The sequence below is a fragment of the Gigantopelta aegis genome, chromosome 9 (genome assembly GCF_016097555.1).
Source record: "Gigantopelta aegis isolate Gae_Host chromosome 9, Gae_host_genome, whole genome shotgun sequence".
NCBI lineage: Eukaryota > Metazoa > Mollusca > Gastropoda > Neomphalida > Peltospiridae > Gigantopelta > Gigantopelta aegis.
Window position 1 is genome coordinate 70,981,884 of NC_054707.1, and position 23,706 is coordinate 71,005,589.

Below are 23,706 nucleotides of genomic sequence, written 5' to 3' on the forward strand. Positions count from 1 at the left end.
AAAAATTTAGTCATTTAAATTTGTTTTTGAAATTGGATAGCTTTAAACAATATTTTCTTATTTCGTGTAATATATTATTGACAACAACATCAGCAGCATTTTGATGAAGACTTTACAAACATTTTAAAAAATACATTACACATTATAAGTTGTGCTTTAAGACAAATTCTATAGTTTACTAGCATATACATGTATTATGTACACTTTTGTTTTTCGTTCTCTTTTTTTTCAGTATTATTGTGCCGAGTTTGCATTTGATGCCCGCAGTCAAACTGAGGTATCGCTGTTTGAAGGACAGGTGGTGACCGTGCTGTCAAAAAGTGATCTGGAGGGAAACACAGAATGGTGGTACGTGGACGCTGATGGACACATGGGATACACACCCTCGGCATATCTACGCAAAATGTGACGTCAGCCAGCTTCTCTGTATCTTGTTGTGACAGGAATATTTTTGTTATGCTGTTGGTATTACTTGAGAAAGTGTTACAGAATGGTTATGAATCAGACAGGAGTGGAAATTGCAAGCTTTCCCTGAATGCATCATTATGTTTGTTATGACTATCCGTACAACATGTAAAAGTACTGCAGTATAGTTAGTTATGAGCCAAACCAAACAGCTAAAGTTACAGTATTATTTTTGTTTACAGTTGCTTCCAGCTTATATCTTCACACTTGAGCTTTTGTGTCAGGTCAATGTCACTGATATTTGAGCATAAAACAACTGATTTGAATTCCCACCTCAAACTAGCATTAGAGTTTAAATTGTGCTTTAAGACAAATTTTATAGTTTACTAGCATATCTGCATAGTTTGGAGTGCGAAATATCAGAGTATGAAAAGTATGTATATCTGAATACATTGAAGTCTACCTTTTCTAAGTGTCACCAAAGTATCTCTACAACTGAATTGACATCACAGTTTAAATGATCCTTAAGACAATGTTTTAGTCCTTCAGAGAGTTTGATATCTGTGTATGTATCAATTGGAATGTATCTTATCAGTGTGCATTGGACTGTAAAATACTGTAATTGCATCCTTAGGACTGTTCTTCTAGCGTATCTGGGTACTTCAAAGAGTGTCCTATGCAAATACATTTGAGAGTAACATATCTGGGTAATAAATGGGTAATTTGAGTATCATATGTAGATACTTCAGAAAGTATCATGTCTGGATACTGTTTGGATACATGAACAGTGTCATATCTGGGTACCTGTTTGGACACAGGTACAGTGTTGTATCTGAGTAGTTGTTTGATATATGAAGAATGTCATATCTGGGTACTCATTGGATACATAAGGAGTAGCATATCGGAGTACTTGTTTGGTATACAAAGAATGTCATGTCTGGGTACTCATTTGATATATGAAGAATGTCATATCTGGGTACTTGTTGGATACCAGAAGAGTAGCATATCTGAGTATTCATTTGATATACAAATAATGTCATATCTGGGTACTCGTTTGATATATGAAGAATGTCATATCTGGGTACTTGTTGGATACATGAGGAGTAGCAATTCTGGGTACTTGTTGGATCCACGAATAGTCTCAGATTTGGATAATCGGTGGGTAATTCGAAGAGTTTCAACAGCTGGATGCACTGGAGAGTTGCCCATCTGAGTACCCTTTGAAAAGTATCATATCTGGATATTGTGGAGCTTAGCATTTCTGGGTATGCTTACGTTTTGAATGTTTTGAAATTGCAGCCAGGTGTATTATTTTATACTTTATATTCCATGTAAATATGAGTATTACCGTAGGGTTATTAAATAATATAAGATAACAGTTTGTGTTCACTTGGGCTAAGCAATAACTGTTTTACTTCTGTGATATATGTGTGTATTGTAATCCTTCACCATCATGAGGCCTTAATCGTCAGTGAATGACGCTTTTACTGGTCTTCTCCTATAAATAGCCTTGACTGTGGTCCATTTTCACGGTTTTCACCACCAAATACAATATTTTATTAGTCTAGTTGTGTTTTTGTTGATACATGTACCTTCTAAAGTCTTGTGCTTTCTTATTGTAATATTACCTTCATTGCAATGTCTACTTTCCATTTGCAAGTTTTAATAAAAGATTCTTTGAATTTATTTTCTTGTGAAAAAAGGTTGGTCATTAATTTTTAAGTTTGAACTTTTTTCTCGTTCACTATTTCAGTATTTTCTTGATAGTTTTCATTTCAGTCTTATTTTTCAGTAATTGGTTTAAGTTTTGAATGTAAGGTATCATATTTTCAATGTTAGACATCATATTTTCAGTGTTAGACATCATATTTTCAATGTTAAGATATCATATTTTCAATGTTAGATATCATATTTTCAGTGTGTTAAGTATCACATTTTATTGTTATGCACTAGATGGTGAATGCTGTGATGTCTGGTATTGTTTTGTTTTTGTTCCTTATTTTATTTTAATAGTCAACAATTAGTGAATGGATTTTGAATGTCTGGTACATTTACATTTGTACTAGTACATGTACAAGAGGTACTACAAATGTTAGTGCATGTATGGCATTGTTAATGTCTGGAATTGTTAATGTCTGGCATCTGTTTATAAATGTCCGGCATCAGATTACAGTGTTAAGTCCCATGTAATCAATGCTGGGCATCTGATTGGGAGTCTTGATCCATTGTTTAATTAACAGGGTTTTGTTTTTTATGGTCAGGTACCATATAATGAAATTAGGATATCAGAATAAAAATTATATGCATGATTATATTTATACCTGTATAAATCGTTATGGTGTAGTATAGCCAGTACCTGCTGTTGAACACTGGATAAGAGTATTTTTTACACAGTTTGCAGTTTCTAACTGTTTTTAAGGTTATTCCAGAAATGATCTGGGTTCATCCTTCTAAAAATAAATCCAACCTCAAGCTTTTAGCAGCATCTCCAGACTTTTGAACTACATGCTACTTGAATGTATGGTTGAGATCTTACTGAAACCTCCAATCTAATGCTTATCACACTAATGGAAAAATGGATCGGGTTACCTTTCTAAGACTATATGTCAGAATTACCAAATGTTTGACATCCAATAACCAATGATTAATAAATCAATGTGATCTAGTGGTGTCATTAAACAAAACAAACTTTACTCCATGCAGTTCAATATAATTTCTGTCAGAATATATTCTGCAAAAAATACAAGTCTATCTAGAGAGTCATGTGACTATTAAAGGAAATGGTTTATTTAACAACGCACTCAACTCATTTTATTTACGGTTATATGGCGTTGGACATATGGTTAAGGACCACACAGATATTGAGGGAGGAAACCTGCTGTCACCACTTCATGGTCTACTCTTTTTCGATTAACAGCAAGGGATCTTTTATATGCACCATCCCATAGATAGGATAGCACATACCATGGCCTTTGATATACCAGTCGTGGTGCACTGGCTGGAGCGAGAAATAGCGCAATGGGCCCACCGACGGGGATCAATCCCAGACCGACCGCGCATTGAGCGAGCGCTTTACCACTGGGCTACGTCCCGTCCCTGTGTGACTGTTAGTTATAGGGTGTGCTCTCCCTTGACAAGTACAGTGTAAAACATCAACATACATTGTAAGTCGACCACAAACAGTTTCAGTTAACCACCCTCATGCCAGAGCACTGCCTCGTGTTACTGTTATACAAGTGATAGCTACAACATGTAGTATACCGCTTACACAGATGGTATCAGTTAGTATTACATATAACAAGTAACTTCAAACCATTTAAATACTACAGAAGTCAATCTACTTGTGATTGGCAAAGAAAGATTTCAAAAGGCATATATCAGACTTTTGTAGTTTTTATTTTATGAGGAACTATTTTCTAAACCGGATTATATTAAGCAAGTTATACAAGTTATGACATGACAAATGGTGGTGTGGTGACGTAATATTTGTTATCAGTAAATCAAATTGTTGTCTCAGGGCTTCGAGAATTTATATAAAATTCACTAGCCATGGGATCAGTGATTTAAAAATTTTACTGGCCATGATTAAAATTCACTAGCCCTACTTTATTTTAAGTTAACAAAATTTTACTAAATAATAGTAAAAATTGGATATGTCACCTAAAGAGAGAGATATAACTTTAAAAAACTAGCATTGGGGGGGGGGGGGGGGGGGGGGCATGATATTCATGTTTACAAAATAGACAACTGCAACATTTGACAAAAACAATTCACTAGCCGTCGGGCATGGCAATAGTAGTTATTTACTAGCCCAACATTGAATATCACTAGCCATGGGAGTGGGGCTACCATAATCTAGAAGCCCTGTTGTCTACTATCTATCATGCCCAAGACAGAGTAGTTTGGCGAGATCTTGTGTGGGCCTTATGTGCCACAAGGCACTAAGACGGTAAGTAAGTACCTAAGTAAATAATCTATCATGCTTACTAAAAAATGTACCCCCAAAAAAGTCAATTTGTGGAAAAAAATGTAATCTACAAATTTCTGTTATCCTGATTGTTCAAGTTAGGCAAAATAATACTCAGTTGTTGTATTAATGTTTAAGAAATAATGTTTACATTCTGTGGATACTGTTAAAATGTTTATATATTGAACAGAACTTAACATGTTACACTTAGCTGAGAAGAACACTATCATTATTGTGAAAAGTGTTGTGCATGTCATTTACTAGTAAGTTAAATCACTTATTTCACTTCACCAATTGCAGCTGCAAACCTGCAAAAATGTAGCAACTGACATAAGTTGTTATGCTATGTGGTATTATTATAAAATTCTAAACCCAATACGAAGAAAAGTACATTTAGTAAAAAAAATTAAATATATATATATATATTTGGTTTTAATATGTGACATTTCTAATATGGAGAATAATACATGAGTGGCCATTAGATACCATTTATCTCACAACAAGTTGTTTTAAAATGTATCTTAACAAGCGAAAGTGAGTTTGGTACGTTTTTAAACAACAATCTTTACCGGTACTGGATTCACCAGCTTCGAGTGTCCCAAGAGTCGAGTTTTTTTAGTGTACAACCCAAAGTGGGTGGTAAAGTCCATCTAAAGCCAACTACTGCTGCTGTCAATTTTATTTGTCCCAGTTAAAACTGATCTTGTTCTTAAAAACAAAACATACATGTAAGATAAAATAAAGTAGTTAACTGACAAATTTCATTGGCTATTTTTAGTTGTCTTGCACCAGTTACATTTGCCTGATTTCATTGCTAATTATTTACATTCTTTAGGAAGATGTTTATTGTAGCCTACTACATTGAATGAGCAGCCTTTTGCTAAATTCAAACTCTCCTATAAAGGGCACCCTGTATAATGATCACTTTCGTCTTCTCCCTTTTTATGTATACAAATTTATGTATTTTATGTTGTTTTATGTGTGTGTATGCAAAAGTGTTGTGTGTGCGAGTGAGCATGTGTGGTCTATATAACCCATTTGACAAGCAGTTTTCTGTTTATAGTTAATACCCTGCTAAATATTTTATATGCAATATTTGTCCCATAAAGAGCTTCCATGACACCTTGAATGTGCTCTGTTATTTATTTGTTCACGTTGTCCTGTCAAAGTCCGTTTCTAAACTGATGTACATTTTATTTTTTCATAGATGATTTATTTTACAACTACTGCAAATATTTGACATAATACAAATTTAATTGTCAAATTCATTGTAAATACAACTTTTTCGTTGTCATCACTTAAAATGCTATTTATTCATACTGAAATTAAATAAATCCTGTCATATCTTTTGTGTGTTCAGTGTGGCTTATGCTTTGTTCTGAAATTAGTTCTGTAAATTATTGTAGCATGTTGGAGCCTGCGGGGTATATTTGAAAGCGGGGCCCAGTGTCATTGCATTGACCCGAGAGATGACCGACCTTGGTGGCATCGTGGTTAGGCCATCGGCCTACAGGCTGGTAGGTACTGGGTTTGGATCCCAGTCGAGGCATGGGATTTTTAATCCAGATACTGACTCCAAAGCCTGAGTGAGTGCTCCGCAAGGCTCAATGGGTAGGTCTAAACCACTTGCACCGACCAGTGATCCATAAATGGTTCAACAAAGACCATGGTTTGTGCTATCCTGCCTGTGGGAAGCGCAAATAAAAGATCCCTTGCTGCCTGTTGTAAAAGAGTAGCCTATGTGGTGACAGCAGGTTTCCTCTCAAAAACAGTGTCAGAATGACCATATGTTTGACGTCCAATAGCCGATGATAAGATAAAAAATCAGTGTGCTCTAATGGCGTCGTTAAATAAAACAAACTTTACTTTTTACCCGAGGGATGGACCCGAACCTGTATGTTGATTTTCAGGTGTTCAGATATGTAATTTCCAGACATCTGAGCACTACAACAGGGAAAGAGGGGGAGTGATTAATAAATCAGTGTGCTCTAGTAGTGTCATTAAATGGAACAAACTTTAAACTGTTATTTGCACTTAACCCCCAAAACCACTGATTTTAATAGCCTGACAGCTGAAAAACCCAGAGCCCATTAAGGGCAATTGATCCTTTACCAGTCGCAAATCTTGGGCTAGCACTGTATACTAACTGCTAGATCTCCCTCCTGTTATTGTCTTCTTGTAGTTACCTTACATTTATTTAGAGTCTCCATGAGTACTCTGGCACGGGCAGAGTGTAGCAAGACTTTAGTCCATTCACAGGACTCTAGTACCCATGTAATGAGAAGCGCTCTCATATCTTTTTAATGTAATTTTGCCATATGCTTGCCGCCAGTTACATTATAGGGCTGTGAGAATGTGTGGAATGGCATGATTTGGCATTCATGTTCAGTGCTGGAATTAAGATGCATAATGCTATTTTACTTTATTCCTTAATATCATCATCTAGTTTTAAGTGTCGGGTATTCTGGTCTGGGTCGAGTTTGACTCGAGAGTACTCGAGTCCCAATATTTGGGACTCGTGGAGACCTTACATATACTACCTTCCACTTACTGTGCATAAAATTAGCATATGTTAGAAACCAATTGTGAAAATAGCAGGTGCAGTGGGTTAAACTTTATATTACAGCATCTAGACAGACAGTGTTTTAACATGGTAAATCTGTGTTCGAGTCTACACAAAGTAGTAAAATAATGCACGTTACAATTTGGATGTGTAATTTACTCATAGTTTTAGTGTATTAAGCTTCTTTGCATGCCTAACATGAATAAATCCATTGTTGTTATTTTTTTCCACCATAATATTGGCAGCCATAAGGATTTTAAGATGACCACCAAAATTGTGAAGGAAAAAAAATGCCAACAGTGGATTCATGTTTCTCTGGGATATAAATAATTTTTTAAATAGTTATTCCAAAAGTAGTAATGTTTTTTTTTTAAATGCAAACCTCCAAAACATGACACACATGTAGTAGTCTAGACTATTAGTGTTCCTGGCCTTTGACATCATACAATTTCAAGTGCTTGGTGACATTAAGGAAGGAAGAAAATATTTTATTTAACGACACACTCGACACATTTTATTTACAATTATATGGCATCGGACATATGTTTAAGGACAATACAGACATTGAGAGAAGAAACCCGCTGTCGCCACTTCATGAGCTACTCTTTTTTAATTAGCAGCAAAGGATCTTTTATATGCACCATCCCACAGAGTTGGTGAAATTAAGTAATCCAGGTTAAATTTTAGCTCTGCATTTTTCACTGGGTAGATGCTTAACTGGGTTAAAAAAAATTCTGATGATCAGATAAACCAACATTAATTTCCAATCATCCTCATGGGCCCAGTTTCACAAAACACCGTAAGCCTAGTTTTGCAAGTAAACCTAAATCTACGACTAAACCACAATTCTTATTACCACTAACAGTACAACTAATATAGTTAGAAGTACACATAATAGTATTTCCTTTCCTTTTGTCCTTAAAATAATCCAGAGCCAGGACGTGGCCCAGCTTGATTTGTGGTCGGTCTAGGTTCGATCTCAGTCGGTAGGCCTATTTCTCATTCCAGCCAGTCCTCCACAACTGGTATTTCAAAGGCTGTGGTATGTGTTATCCTGTTTGTGGGATGGTGTATATAAAAGATCCCTTGCTGCTATATGTGAAAGATGTAGGTTTCCTCTCTAAGACTATGCTTTACATCCAATAGCCGGAGATCAATAAATCAATGTGCTGTCGTTAAACAAAAAACAAACTAACTTTAAAAGGCTCCATCTTCTTTAAAGATGTAATTTTCGGTGTGAAATAGATGCCAAATGTCTAAACGTACGACAGGTATAACTGCTAGTCGCAGACTGAAACTTATGTTTTGTGAAATAGGCCTCTAGGTTGGAACTAATGCTGGGATTTGGTTCATTCAGCACATGTCGTAGCTTATATTCTTGTGCCCAATGAACTTGTGCTAAGGAAGAAGAAAACCCAAATACATGAATAATGTTAATGTTCTGTATATTTATTTTTAATTATTAAATCTATATAGCTTGATTAATCAACAATCAGATGTAGACAAAAATAGAAACAGTATGTCATGACATTCACACTACTAAAACCAGTAATAACTAATAGATGTGCATATGTTTCTAGCACTATATTAGGACTTCAAGATATCTTGCAGTATTACATTTTATTACATGACCAGTTGAATGTCTCTATAAGCCTGTTAGAAGCAATATGTGAGAAAGAAACATCTGGTAAAATCATTAAAAACTAATAATGAAAAAAAGAAGTAAACATCCTATTATCATTGCACATTATACCCAGATTTAAATAAATAGCATATAACAAATTTCAGTGAAGATATTACTCTATTTCTGCCAAAAACTTTTGTTTCTTGCTTGAAATAATAACTTAATTCATATTTGATGGGCTGTAGTGTACTTTAGAGTGTATAAGCATTCATCGAGCACTCTGCAGCCCAAAGTTTTTCCTCAGTTATCTGGAGACAATAGAATACTACATGAGTGGCGGTTAAGATATTACTTTTATTATGAAGTGTTTTTAAAAACTTAATGAGCAAAAGTGAGTTGAATACATTTTTAAATAAGTTGTAAAATAAATGGTATTTAATAGACATTGGTGTAGCATTCTATTTCATAGGTTTCATCATAATATTTTAAAACACAAAGTGTCCATTGGCAGGATTCAAACCTACTCTTTATCAATCTGCACGGCATTTGAAAGTGAGTTGAATACATTTTTAAATAAGTTGTAAAATAAATGGTATTTACCCCGTAATAGACATTGGTGTAGCATTCTATTTCATACGTATCATCATAATATTTTAAAACACAAAGTGTCAATTGGCAGGATTCAAACCTACTCTTTATCAATCTGCACGGCATTTGAAAGCGTGCAACCGTAACCACTCGACCAATGGGCTGTTTGAAACCAATGTAACAGTTTAAAAGACATTTAACCATCTTTACTAACTTAAACGGTGACATAAAGACACTGTCCTGACTTTCTAGTACTACAGACCTATTAAGACAACCAATTGGACGTACAGAGATGAATATTCCAAGCAATAAACTGAAAGTTGGAGCCAGAAGTACAGCAATGTGGTAAGATGACCAGGGCCCTGTTTATAAAACTTTATAACAGTTCAGACTTAATCTCTAGGTGACATCACACACATACAGTTTGTAGAGCGTTGTCATAAGCCTGGTGCTTATAAAACTTTTAGAGTCTAGACTCTAACAGAGTCTGAGACACTAATGCCATGACAACGCCATAAAAATTGTATGTGTGTGAAATCATTAGAGATTGAGTCTGGACTACTTTAATAAGTACTGGCCCTGGCCAGGGCCCTATTTATAAAATTTTAGAATCTACTCTCAATTCTTAATGACACAAACATGCAGTTTGCACTGCAGGATTCGATCGATATATATATTTTTTTGGTACTGGGGGTGGCATGGTGGTGTTAAAACAAATTCTAAAAAATGTAACTTGAGTTTGTTGCAGGCAAATCAGCTAAGCTCTTAAAGGGAGTGAAATCAGCTTTGGGGTATATGTTCCCTAGAAATGTTTGAAATAAAGATGCTGATGGATGCATTTTTAGAACAATTTAGTGTGGATGATAAATTCTTTTTTTAAAAGGGCACTTCAAATTTGGGTGGAGTGCACACAGAACCCTGCAAAACATCCCCAATCCTCCGTGGATCTGCCAATGTACTGACTTAATCATAGGTGTATGAGCTCCCATTTTTGTACGGGGGCAGGCTGGTTTTTGCACGAATTTAACACTAGTGCCCGAATCTGGATTACAACATTTATTCATATTAGCATCACTGTCAAATGGCTATATAGGGATGTGAACAAATCACCACACAGTTTTACATGGATTACAACTGATATTGCCATTACCCGGTCTACTTCTCTATGGAATAGACAGGTAATATGAACTGAATTTCAATCAATCACTACAAAGGAAAGGAATATTTGTTTAACAACACATCAAAGGATGGGTATTTGTTGTCCAACCAGTTGCCATATAGATTACGCCTATTGACAAAGCAGCAAGGGATCTTTTATATACACATTCCCATAGGCAGACTGAATATACATAAACCGTCATAAATCAATGTGCTCCAGTGGCGTCATTATACAAAACAAAACAAACTTTTGGGTTGGGATTTCCCAATCTTCAACTGCCGTATATGGTATTAACTCTTTGTAACTAATCATATTTTGCCAATAGGCACCTGATTACAGAATAAACACCGCAAACAGCCATCTCACACTAATTAAAAAATATGTGAATAACATGCAGTCACATGTAAAATACGACATCAAAAAAGTATTCGAATAGCAACAGTATCTATAATATAAAACACACAATCGGGTAATTAATATCAAATGTGATTAAACATATATTTTCTCTAATAATATTAATATGAAGTAAAATACAACAATTTACAACATTATTAGTCTAGGTCTAGGCACATAATTAAGTCATTCATTAAAAAATAAAAACAAAAGGTTGGTGCAAGCTGACTTGCCATTTCACAGGGCTTCTGGAATTTTTATAAAAATCCACTAGCCATGGGATCAGTGATTTAAAACATTTACAAGCACAATTAAAAATTCACTAGCCCTACTTTAAGTAAATACAATTTTACTAACAGCAATGATAATGATAGGATATGTCTCCTAAAGAGGGAGATAGAGCTTAAAACCCCTTAGATTTGGGGGTTGGGGGTTGGGAGGATATTCATATTTACAAAATAGACTTAAATGAAGCATTTGACAACCTTTTCCTTTTCACTAGCTGTCAGGCATGGCGATAGTATTTACTAGCCCAACATTGAATATCACTAGCCATGGGAGTAGGGCTACCATAATCTAGAAGCCCTGCATTTTAATAGTATTCCAGTCACCTGTTCAGTCAGTATTTAATTTTCTTTTATTAATGATATACTGAAGAAACATGGAATTATACTGGTGAAAAGCAACGTTGGAGTGGATTTATTAGGCTGCCGGGAAACTGTGTTTCTGATGATTAATCTTAGCTATATAATTAAGACGTCCAATACAACTTAAATTTTCACGATTCTCTGCACTAAATAATAATAAATACAACTGTAATAATTTTTAACACATGTATACATAAAATTTCACATCTCTATATAAAAAAAAAAGTACTAATTATTTTAGAGTAGGTATAAACAAGACACAACACAAAGTACAACCACAACGACATGAGGTAGTAAAAGTGAATAAAAACACCAAACCTCCCCCCAAACAAAATAAAAATAAACAAAACAAAAAAAAACAAACAAAACAAAACAAAAATCAAACAAAATGTTTCCTTTGCATTGAAACATAGAACCATAGTTGTAACAGTAGGTGATACTTAAAACTTGGAACCACAGACACCGAGGTTGGTTAATTAAAAGAAGAAAAATCACCATGTACTACATTCAGTTTAATTTAAACTTATTGGTTAAGTGAGAGAAGAAACTCACTGCCACCACACAGGCTACTCCTACCAAGCAGGAGCCAGGTACTCCTACCACACAGGAGCCAGGTACTCCTACCAAGCAGGAGCCAGGTACTCCTACCTAGCAGGAGCCAGGTACTCCCACCACGCAGGAGCCAGGTACTCCTGCCACGCAAGACCAAGGTACTCCTGCCACGCAGGAGCCAGATACTCCTGCCACGCAGGAGCCAGGTACTCCTACCCTACAGGAGCCAGGTACTCCTACCATGCAGGAGCCATGTACTACCTCACAGGAGCCAGGTACTCCTACCATACAGGAGCCAGATACTCCTACCACACAGTAGCCAGGTACTCCTACCAAACAGGAGCCAGGGAAAGAGTAGCTTATACACACCACATACCTGTTGTGGAGCTCTGGGTGAGAATGGAACACAACGTCCATTGAGGGTGATCAGTTCTACAATTCACCACATTCCAGGCAAGAGTTTAATGTATCACACTTCCTTCTATATATTGGGTAGGGTATTTATAAGTTCATCGACTCAAAGCCTCAGTGGTCTAGTGGTTAAACTATCGGATTTAAGGCTGGTAGATTATGAGTTTGCATCTTGGTACTGTCTCACACCCTGAGCAAGTTTAACAACTCAGTTGGTAGGTGTAAGCCATTATACCTACTTTTCTCTCTCTTTCTCACTAATTACTAACCCACTGTCCTGGACAGGCAGCCCAGTTAGTGGAGGTGTGTGCCCAGAACAGCATGCTTGAACCCTATTTGAATGCAAGCATGGAAATAAGTACAAGCACACAGGCAAATGTTAATTGCACATTACTGGATACATCATTATTACGGACTGAATCCTACAAATTAGTTTGAAGAATTCATGTACATCAATTGAACTCTGGGGGAAATATCCATTCTTATAAAAAAAACACTGTTTGTCTTAGTTATTACATATTATATATATATATATATATATATATATATATATATATATATATATATATATATACATTCACGTATATACATATATATATATATATACATTCACGTATATACATATATATACATATACATATATATCCTTTAACTTACCCATGATATCCATGTCATAAACCCATGTCATAATTTACTTTTATTAACCCGGTTAATAATGGTATGCAAATTTGCAAGGTCTCTAGGTAATGTGTTGCTGTGGATGGGTCATTTGCTTACAAGCCAACAAGACCCGTGTACCTGAGTGTAACGTTTTCAAAGATTTGTTTAAAATGTGTGACGTCAAACTAATCTGTGCTAATCGTGATGACATCATATTATCGCTGGCGGCGACTTTAGTACTGTGATTTACTGAACAATTAATTAAAATGTTATTTTAGAAGTATTGTAGGATAAACAGAATTCGCTACTTGTGGTTTTTAATCTGTAAAATATCAATCTCGTCTAGTTAATCGGTATTTGTCTTGGCAGAGCCTCGACAAATACCAATTAACATAGACTCGGTCGATATTTTCCATATTGAAAAATACTCGCGATGAATCCTCTCTTCCTCCTCCTCCCCCCCCCCCCTCCCTCCCTCCCTCCCTCCCTCTCTCTCTCTCTCTCTCTCTCTCTCTCTCTCTCTCTCTCTCTCTCTCTCTCTCTCTCTCTCTCTCTCTCTCTCTCTCTCTCTCTCTCTCTCTCTCTCTCTCTCTCTCTCTCTATATATATATATAAATATAATTTCTGTATATTCAATGCATTTCTGGTCATCCTAATGTTTGTAGCAACTCAATATGGAATGTTGCCTCTAATAAATTTATTTTCCAGTCCAAACCAATTATTTTTTTCAAACACATGATTTGGCGAATTAGAATTCTGGATGTACAGTGAAACCTCTCACATGGGACTAAGTAAACAATCTGGTGTTAAGAATTACCTGTTTTAGAGAGGTTCTGTTGTGTACCAAGGGACTGTGAAAAACATCTAGTTTCTGAGGGGTTTCACTATATATACGGCAATCGAAATAAGTACATGTCTATTTGTCCTGACAAGTGAAAATCTGCTGTGACAAGCAAAATGTACCCCCGTGGTTATCCAGTGGACAAGTAAAAATAATGCAGTTGAGCAATTTTGAGCCATCAATAATATTGTCCTTGTACTTGAATAAAACCAATAAAAGCATTTATTTAGCAGGAAAGTAAATATTTAGATGTCACTGGACAAGTGAAAAATTCTGCTTCTTTCTATCACTGATATATCAATACAATGCTTGATATTTCATATTTTATTTTATAGGTTTTATTACCCAGATTGAATATATTAACCCCACGTGGTATAGTTCCAGACAAAAATATTAAAGCCCCTGGCTTACAGTATAAGACACAGGGTCCATATTTTCGAAGCCATCTTAACTGTACAAAATCATAAAAGCATCATAGGGTGTGATGTTACTACAGCACATGCCATAGTGACATCATAGCTTACGATGATTTTACGATTTCGGAGGCTAAGATTGCTTCGAAAATACAGGCCCAGGTATACCAAAAAACCCACCTTTAGTGTAAATCACCTTTAGTTTAACCTCAAGGTATACCTTTCACTTAAGAATATGTGCACAATGTTATCAATATATTTTTCACAAAATAAAAGTTGTGGTTTAATGATATACATGTGTGTCTTGTAATTGCAAATATTACATTAACCAACAGCAACACCATGCATAATATAAACATGATGGTACACTATTATTTATCTTGACAAACATTAAAAATAAAACCTACATAACAATACATCATACAATGTCACGTTCATTAACACAACACAAAATTGCCATTCCTAGTAATATAAGCTTAATAAAATATTTGTATTTATAAAATTTTGCATTTGATTATTCATTTGTAACAATTGTTATTTTAAGTTATGGGTCTTATAATTTGCAAACATCACCCTTAAAAAGTTGAAATGACTACTTTCCAGTTGCATTATTGTAGTTGGATGGTATGTGTATTTATATATACACAGTAGAATCTCACTGGGTCGAACATGGAAGGGTCGAATACACCACAACGCTCGAACCAAAAACGAAGTCCCGAGTTACACTTACACGTTGTTGACCATTGGGTCGAACACTTTCTTGAGCACCAACGGGTTCGAACCAACACGATCCAAATGTATAGATATATATTCTCTACTTAAGTTAAAGTAGTATACAATTCCAGAGTTGTGCAAGTGTAATCAGTGACAAACATTTTTATCACATCCTTCATGGTAACAGCTTGTGTATATAAACAATAACTTAGAATGATAGTATTAAAAAGATGTGTTCAGTTGTTCTCATGTACATGTATATCCAATTATTTAAAGATGAAGAACTCTGTCCTGGGCACACACGTCATCAAGGCTGTACCTCACAGGAAGGGGGTGGGGGATGGAAAGGAGTCGCACCCAAAAAATAAGTACCTGGTATATTAAGTCCCCTTCTCAGTTTAAAGGTGTCCTTTTAGTCTAGCTGGAGACAACATTTCATTAATATGCCTTCATTTCGTTTTTTTGGGCTATCTGTCCAGGACAGAGGGTAGTGGTCAGTTGTTAGTAGTCAGTGAGAGAGAAGAGGGTGTAGTTGTCATACACCTACCCGTTAAAACTTGCTCTGGGTGTGAGCCGATACCAGAATACAAACCCAGTACCTACCAGCTGTATGTCTGATGGCTTAACCATGACACCACTGAGGCCGGTAGAACTCTCTGGCGATGCCAGTCCCTTTATGAAAGCATGCTAAAAGTTCCCACCCCACATACCGAGGCTGCTTCCAATACATGCAGTTATATTGGGCTAGGTATAGATCTTTATATGTACAAGTATATCAGCTGTGTCCAGAACAAAAGGTTAAGAAGTCAGTTAACTGACATATCCCCACTGAGCTGTGAAAATTCCCTTTTGGTTGGGTTAAGTTCTATGGTATCATAGTAGAGAACCAGCCTTCACTCCATGTCTTAACTCCTGCGTGAGACCCAACCTCTGCAATTGCCCATGGCAATCGGCAATGCCATGGAATTTTTAATTCTCCATAGCACTTTTTTGCCGTGGACTATATTCAGAGTTTTTTTCAATGGTAATGTTTTTTTTGCCGTGGACATTTTCTTAATTGCAGGGATTGGAGACCCCACTATTTAAGGGGAGCGATCACTCTGGCTCCCCATCCCTCCCCTGTGACTAGTTTAAGAAGAGTTAATTTTAGCTCCCTTTAGCATGTGAATTAAAAAAAAAGAAATTTCTGTCTTATTATAACAAAACAAAATCATCACATATGGCCACTACAGAAACACTGAAAAAAAGATCACCATGGTTATTACTATGATGATAATAAACATGCACACAAAAATAACTATTTTCTTCTGCCGCTGTCTGTTGACTATGTTTGAGGTCGTACCATATGCCTGTAAAGAGAAATCAAAATGGCCATCAAATGTGTTAGTAAGACATCATTCACAATTATTAGGGTATTAGCAGTCTATAAAAGTTATTATTATCCACAAGGTTCAACATAACCGGGTTAATAATAATCATATGAAGCACACGTGTAATAACAAGTGCAATGCCGTAATTTTGGGAAGCGACGTCATAACATGACATTGTTTTCCCCAGTCCTAGCTCAGACTGTGCATGTGAAATATGACATCAATTCATCATCTCCTTCTATTTGTGGTTGAAACATTTTGAGACGGCTCTTGTTATTCATAAAAAAATTACAATAATAATATGGATAATAAAGAAATTATTACACTTGCGTGTGTTGGATCAAGTATGTCTGAATACTAGTTATATTTCAGAAAGAACAGAAAAGGTAGAATAAGAAAGAGTAACTTTCTAGAACCTGTCTGACTTGTGGCAATAAAGTGAACCATAATTAATAATAAAATATTTGTTTTATAGAAGATAGCTCAATTTCACTATACTGAATTCCAATGAAAATGCATCAGTCAGATTTTTTTAATATGAACAGGATACCAGAAAAAACAACAACATCTAACTGATTTTGCATAACTGGATATACATGTATTTTGATATATATAACAACAATGATAACAACACCTTGTAAGAATACTCACCAGTGGCGTTGTGGTGTACCCTGCTGGTACATTCTGTACAGAGTACGTCTGTGCTGTTCCATGTATGGGGTTGTAAACGACTCCCGACGCCGTCGAGCCTGGCACGTTGCAATACGGCGTGGCCGTCTGGTACGCTGCCTGGATGGGCGCGGCTGGACTGGGGCCGTAGGTCTGAGCGTAGCTGCTGAATCCGTACTGGGTTCCGTACTGAGCAAGTGATGGAGAACTGTACTGTGTTGCTTGCACTGGCAGTGGATATGGGGGAGTGGCTGCAGGCTCTATGCTTGACTGGACTGCAGATGGAGCAGATGGTGTGGATGTGTAAGTGAAGATGGATGATGACATGGGCTGGCTCGGTGGTACGGTACCAAACTGAGGATAGTTCTGGGACTCTGCATAGGATGGCGGAGGTGGCTCCTTAAAATCTGTGAATAATAAAAAGGACAATCAGGGACTTATCCAGGATTTTTTGCCGTGGTCCCATATCTGATGAGATTGGGAACATTAGCACGATTTAGTCATAATTGGGATATTTTTTCTACTAAATGATGCAGTACACCAGTTAAATTAATTTATTAGAACAGACATAATTTTATATATATACACACACACACACATATACATACATGTGTGTGTATATATATATATATATATATATATATATATATATATATATATATACACACACATATATATATACACATATATATATACACATATATATATATACATACATACATACATACATACTGGGAATTTTTAGTATAGAATTGGAAATTGTGAATTCTCTGTGTCACTTTGTTTTGGGAAGGGGCCTATGATTGGACCCACAGAATGCCTGGATAAATCCCTGATAATATATTATTATAGGCCTCTTTGAATCCATGAATAATAAAGACGATAAATTAATAAATCTCCAAACAGGCTGTTTTAAATTTCTGAACAACAAAGACGATAAACTAATACATCTCCATATATGCTCGTTTGAGTTAAAAGTTTGTTTTGTTTAATAACACCACTAGAGCACATTGATCTATTGATCATTGGCTATTGGATGTCAAACATTTGGTAATTAGAGAGAGAAAACCCGCTACATTTTTCCATTAGTAGCAAGGGATCTTTTATATGCATCATGTCACAGAATAGCACATGTATGCCACGGCCTTTAATATACCAGTTGTGGTGTACTGGCTGGAACAAGAAATAGACCAAGCATGCATCAGGCTATGTCCTGCCCCTCTTATGCTTCTTTGAATCTGTGAATAATAAAGATGATACTTTTTAAAATATATTCATGGATCTATAACTTGTACATGTATGTACAAGTAGGCTTCTTTGAATCTGTGAATAATAAAGATGATACTTTTTAAAATATATTCATGGATCTATAACTTGTACAAGTAGGCTTCTTTGAATCTGTGAATAATAAAGATGATACTTTTTTTAATATATTCATGGATCTATAACTTGTACATGTATGTACAAGTAGGCTTCTTTGAATCTGTGAATAATAAAGATGATAACTGCATTTTCACTCACCATAACCAACAAATAACCTCAATGACTATTTGCATCTTACTTTCTTAGCCCTACATTAGTTCACCAAGGTAAACTTCTACAGTCTGTTTCTTTACATTTATTACCATACATACCTATTCAATCTTACTATAGTGATAAAGACATTTTGAAACCTTGCCATAAATTTATTTTATATAGCACATATTATGTGCGATATGGACCGGAACTTTTAAATGGGGAATTCCCTTTTTCTTTTTACTGCAGTTAGTGCCTTTTATTTACTGACATCATATATGATTTACAAATGACGTCACATCGTATTTGAAACATTACAAAAGGCTTTCGCAGAGTATGATTCTTAATGTTAAGTAAATCCATGAAAGGATTTGATCATAGATTTAACAAAGTGTTGTTATGATGTTTAATCAAAAAACGTTTTTGTAAAACATAAAAAAGATATGTAATAAATACAAAACTTCACATACGTTGGTTTCGCTTCCTATTTATTCCACTCGTTTATTTTACGAAAGAACATACCACTCGATCGCTACATGGTCTCGTGGTATATATTCTTGCGCAGAATAAACTCGTTCAATAAATAGGAAGCGAAAACAACGTATGTGAAGTTCTGTATATTTATTGGACCTCTGGCACAGCAATAAACATCACAATAATAAATATTGTGCCAGAGACGTTTATCTTGATGAACTAAGGCCTACATGAAATGCAATAAATGGTCATGTTTTAGTTTTTTTGTTTTTTAAATGGGCTTATTATAACAATTTAGTAAAAACATCCATAGAGTTAATGCTCAGAAAGGTATTTTTACCAAAAATAAGTAATAAATTTAACACATTTTCACTATACCAATTTTGTTTTAAGGTCGACGACATATAATGCATATCCAATGATGTTTTTATTTGATATATTTGACAGAAGGTAATTTTTATTTCTTTTATCTTTTAAAACTTAAAATTAATATTTTGTCCAGAATTATGAGAAAAAAAAAAAAATGACCTGTAAACAGTGTTGTCTGCTTGTTATATACATTTGACAGGAGTCAAGGTTAGTACACCAGTTTTTATTTTAATGTGGCGAAGCATTGTAATAATATTATATAGCTAATTCTGAATTTGAATTACGTCAGTATTCCAATGACGTTACTTTGCATCTCCTTACATTATCTCTAAACTGGGTATATGACATTTCTATTTTAAGAATGCTGGAAAAATTCCACTGCAAAATTGCTATTGAAAATTTTTTGTTTGAACTTTACTGATGCACATGAATGTGTCTGAAGAAAATCTGATGATTAAAAAATTGTACCTTTTACGAAATATGGATTTAGAGTGATATTACGGTAAGATTTGCCATATTTATTGTGTATGACGCCAAACCAAGGGTGAGAAAGAATCTGGGTCATTTCGCCCTTATTCCCGGTCGCCTCCGAGTCATTTCGCCCTTATTCCCGGTCGCCTCCGAGTCATTTCGCCCGTATTCCGTTTCGCCCGTAGAGTGAGTCGTTTTGCCCTCCATCATGAGTCGTTTCGCCCTTATTGCATTGTAGTAGTATGTAAAGTTAGGTATATAAAAATAATTTTACCCATAATTTTGCCGTAATAGACATCTAACAAGCAACAAGATTGGAGACTTAACGTAGTCCAAAACTGGCCATAACAAGAACAGACATCGATATGTTACCGTCAGTTTAGGACTATACCGCAAACAGCCGTCAGTAAACAGTGTTTTTTCTTGATTATTTTCGTTTGGACTGATAACAACATGAAAGCAAATAGTGTCTAATGAATCTTCTCAAATTCAGTTATGAATAGTTTGGTTTCACGAAACTTTGGAAACTGCCACAATGAACCATTTTCATGTACATGTATATAATGTGTAAAATATAAAACAAGAAACAAATGTGTTTGTAAAAAAAATTTACTGCTCATTTTTTGTACAGTAATTATAACTTAATCTTTATTATTATTACTATTTTGAAAATAGTTATTTTAAATGTGTTCCAGCAGTACAGTAAATATCGCTATCATTCTTGTCAGATAAAAAAAAAAAGTCGATCCATAGGGGAGATTTGGGTAATTGCGGACACTCTGGCTTCCGCTGTATTTGCCACATGGAAACAGAACACTACACGATAACACCTATCTAAAATTTAAATGAACTTGATTGGCTGTTTTTCCTGTCACTATATATCACAATCAGCCATTGGGTAGATCCTATTTTGTTACCGTAAATTATAATAAAGTACGAATGGTAAGAGGATGCGAAATGTGGACATATGTCAGCGAAATGCGGACATGGTCAATGGATACAATTTTCTTTTAATCCACAGTATTTTAAACATTTATCTTGTTACAAAATATAAATAATTAAACGAGTAAATCTGTAAAATTATCTTTTATCATTTTCTGAAGAAATAAACCGAGTAAAACAGTAATTTATATGCAATTAGGTTAAAGTTATTTTCCGAACCCAAGTTTTTGTTTCTTGTGCCATTCAAACCGCATTGATCCAAATGTTGCTATTTTAAACACAACTGAAATGAAATAAAAATGAGTTTATTATTATATGAAACAAATATTTATTTAGAACAGATCATCCCTGCAGTGTACTTATTATGTTGTCTGCAATTAAACTACTGCGTTTTATGTAGTCGTTCAACTGCGGACGAGTTTATTCTGTTCATTTTATCAAACAATTATTATTGTTAATACGATTGTTTTTTGTTTTTTTAAATTAAGCTATGTATCATATTATAAGTTTCTTAAAATACACAAATGTATTCTCTGATTCTGAAACATTTTACTCGAAATTTGGTAGACATCTCCAGTGAAAACGTTTCAAGAAATAAATCATATCACGTGACCGATGCCAGTGTGCATGTGACGTAAAATACTATTTTTGTGAACGTTGTAAGGTTATTTGTATTTGTTTTTCGAGTGACACCGGGATAAAAATAGAAACATGAATTTTTAAGAACTATCTGTAGTTTCATTACAATTTGCAGACAATAAAATGAAACGTTTAATGTACGAAAATAGAATTTAGCGGCAGTATGGTCGAGATTGTCCGCATTTTGCCGATGTCCGCAATTACCCGAATCACCCCTAAATGTTTTCCAGTGATTGAATGAAAATTCAGTGAATGACCCTCTGTTGTCCGCGTAAAACACGCTAAAAATCGTTGACAAACTTACCCGACATTATTATTAGTGATGTCACTATCTTAACTAATCTTATAACTGACGGACTATCATATTTCAAACCAGAATTCAACGAAAATAGAAAAATAAACCACAAACAAATCAACTTTCATTCTGACACTTGTGAAATATGTTTACTTGAGTTATGTCCCTTGAATGTAGAATCCGGGTCGTTTCACCCTTATTCCTATTCGACCCCGAGTCGTTTCGCCCTTATTCCCGTTCGCCCCGAGTCATTTCGCCCTTAGAATGAGTCGTTTCGTCCTCTATTATGAGTCGTTTCGCCCCTATGTATTGGGGTAGTACTAGTATGCAAAATTTGGTATATAAAAATAATTTTGTCGTAATAGTCACCTAACAGGCAACAAGGTTGTAGACTTAAACGTAAAGTCCGAAACAAAATGTGGACAACTACAATAAATTGCTCCTACCTTTATTTTTCGTTAGATTTTACCCACATTTTGTCCAGACAGAAATCTTGAAAAAACAATTACAATGGCATGGATTCCACATACTAGATGATAACCATGTCACCTGTATCGACTTCGCCGAGATCGCATAGGGCAAAAAGCATGTAATTTTGTGCCAGCTGCCATTTTGACTTTTTATGGAATATTCTACAAGAGGGGTGAAAGGATATGACTTAATCTAACAACCGTAGAATGCAATAACATGTTATGATATAAATACAAATGTGATGACGTCATATTATTTTATTATTAATAATATTATTTTATTGTTTACAATGTTTAAAGATATCACTAGAGATCATTGATTTTATATTAATATTTTAGAGTCTTTCACCCCACTTGAAGAGTATTCCATAAAAAAACAAAATGGCAGACAGCAGAAAACTGCATGTATTTAAATGTAAACTGAAGCAAATGGTCCTTTTAATATTTCATCATAAATCTTCTTCAGCATAGATGTAAACATGACGCGTCAATGGATATTACAGAGGCCAATTTCGCAAATTTGCAGAAAAGCGGCTCCCCCCCCCCCCCCCCCCCCCCCACACACACCAAAACACTTTATAACTAATATGTCCTATCGACAATATCATTGTGTAGGCTAGTCTTTGTACTTATTAATATAAAATACATCAGCCCGTAGGAACTGGGATGGTGTGAGGGGAGGGGTTCTTTAAAATATTGCACATAATAACATATACATATAAATGGTGTTTATGGTTGATAAAGGGTTACAAATTGATAACCTATATCTGATTTGCAACTAGAGTCACGTAAACAAATTTATTCGTCATTCACAAACATAAACATGAGGGCGAAACGACCCTGTATAGAGGGCGAAACGAACTGGTATGGGGGCGAAACACGGGGCGATCGGGAATAAGGGCGAAACGACCTGATACCTTGAATGTCAACTCCGGACGTTAGCCCCAATACATATCGGCCCTAGACTGTTCGGCCCCTGTCACAATATTAGTACGTGGTGTATAATGTACCGGTATTAGTACTCATTTAAGTATTTGAACTGCGTAGCCTACATATAGTTACACCCATGGAGACATTAACACATTCGTCCAATTAAAGTTCGCAATGCACCCTTTATTTTAATGCATGGCCACACAAACTCTAAGATTTAGCCTAGACTAAGTGTCTAATAAAATAGGACATACGTGCATGCATGCATACATACATACAACCATACATACATACATGCATACATGCATACGTACGTACGTACGCACGTACGTACAAACATACATACATACATGCCCCATGCATGTGGTTGAGTTAAAGAACATCCTTTTTATGGATGCTTCGATAGCTCAGAGCGCATCGTGGTTAGTCTCGCAATTTGCGGAAGATTCGGTGCCATAGGTTTGAGTCCCAGCAACGGTATGGGACAATTTGTGAGGCCAGAAAGGATTTAATTATCCCCTGCGCCAGTGCGTTAATATCTATATATGTAACAGTCAACCTCGACATACATACAATATATAGATATTCATACATCAATACATCAATACATACATACATACATACA

At 35.4% G+C, this 23,706-nt stretch overlaps 2 protein-coding genes across 2 annotated transcripts in view; one reads left to right on the plus strand and one right to left on the minus strand.

Annotated features, from left to right (window-relative positions):
* Positions 1-3,304, plus strand: part of LOC121380517 (dynamin-binding protein-like) — an 86,713-nt gene extending 83,409 nt beyond the window's left edge. Inside the window, 1 exon segment of the mRNA XM_041509360.1 lies at positions 233-3,304. Within this exon segment, the coding sequence (XP_041365294.1) occupies positions 233-409 (177 nt within the window). The 3' untranslated portion in view covers positions 410-3,304.
* A 10,248-nt stretch (positions 3,305-13,552) lies between these two features.
* LOC121382375 (signaling mucin HKR1-like) lies at positions 13,553-21,825 on the minus strand. The gene is made up of 3 exons (XM_041511963.1): positions 21,691-21,825; positions 16,959-17,383; positions 13,553-16,286 (listed from the first exon to the last, which is right to left on the minus strand). The coding sequence occupies exons 1-3, from the start codon at positions 21,695-21,697 to the stop codon at positions 16,164-16,166; spliced, it is 555 nt and encodes a 184-aa protein (XP_041367897.1). The 5' UTR covers positions 21,698-21,825; the 3' UTR covers positions 13,553-16,163.
* Between the last annotated feature and the right edge of the window lie 1,881 nt (positions 21,826-23,706).

What these genes read in the sequence shown, in the direction of transcription:
- LOC121382375 (XM_041511963.1), bottom strand. An exon ending in GGTACACCACAACGCCACTG is followed by an intron (nt 16,287 to 16,958) that starts GTGAGTATTCTT and finishes TTCTCTTTACAG; the next exon opens with GCATATGGTACGACCTCAAA.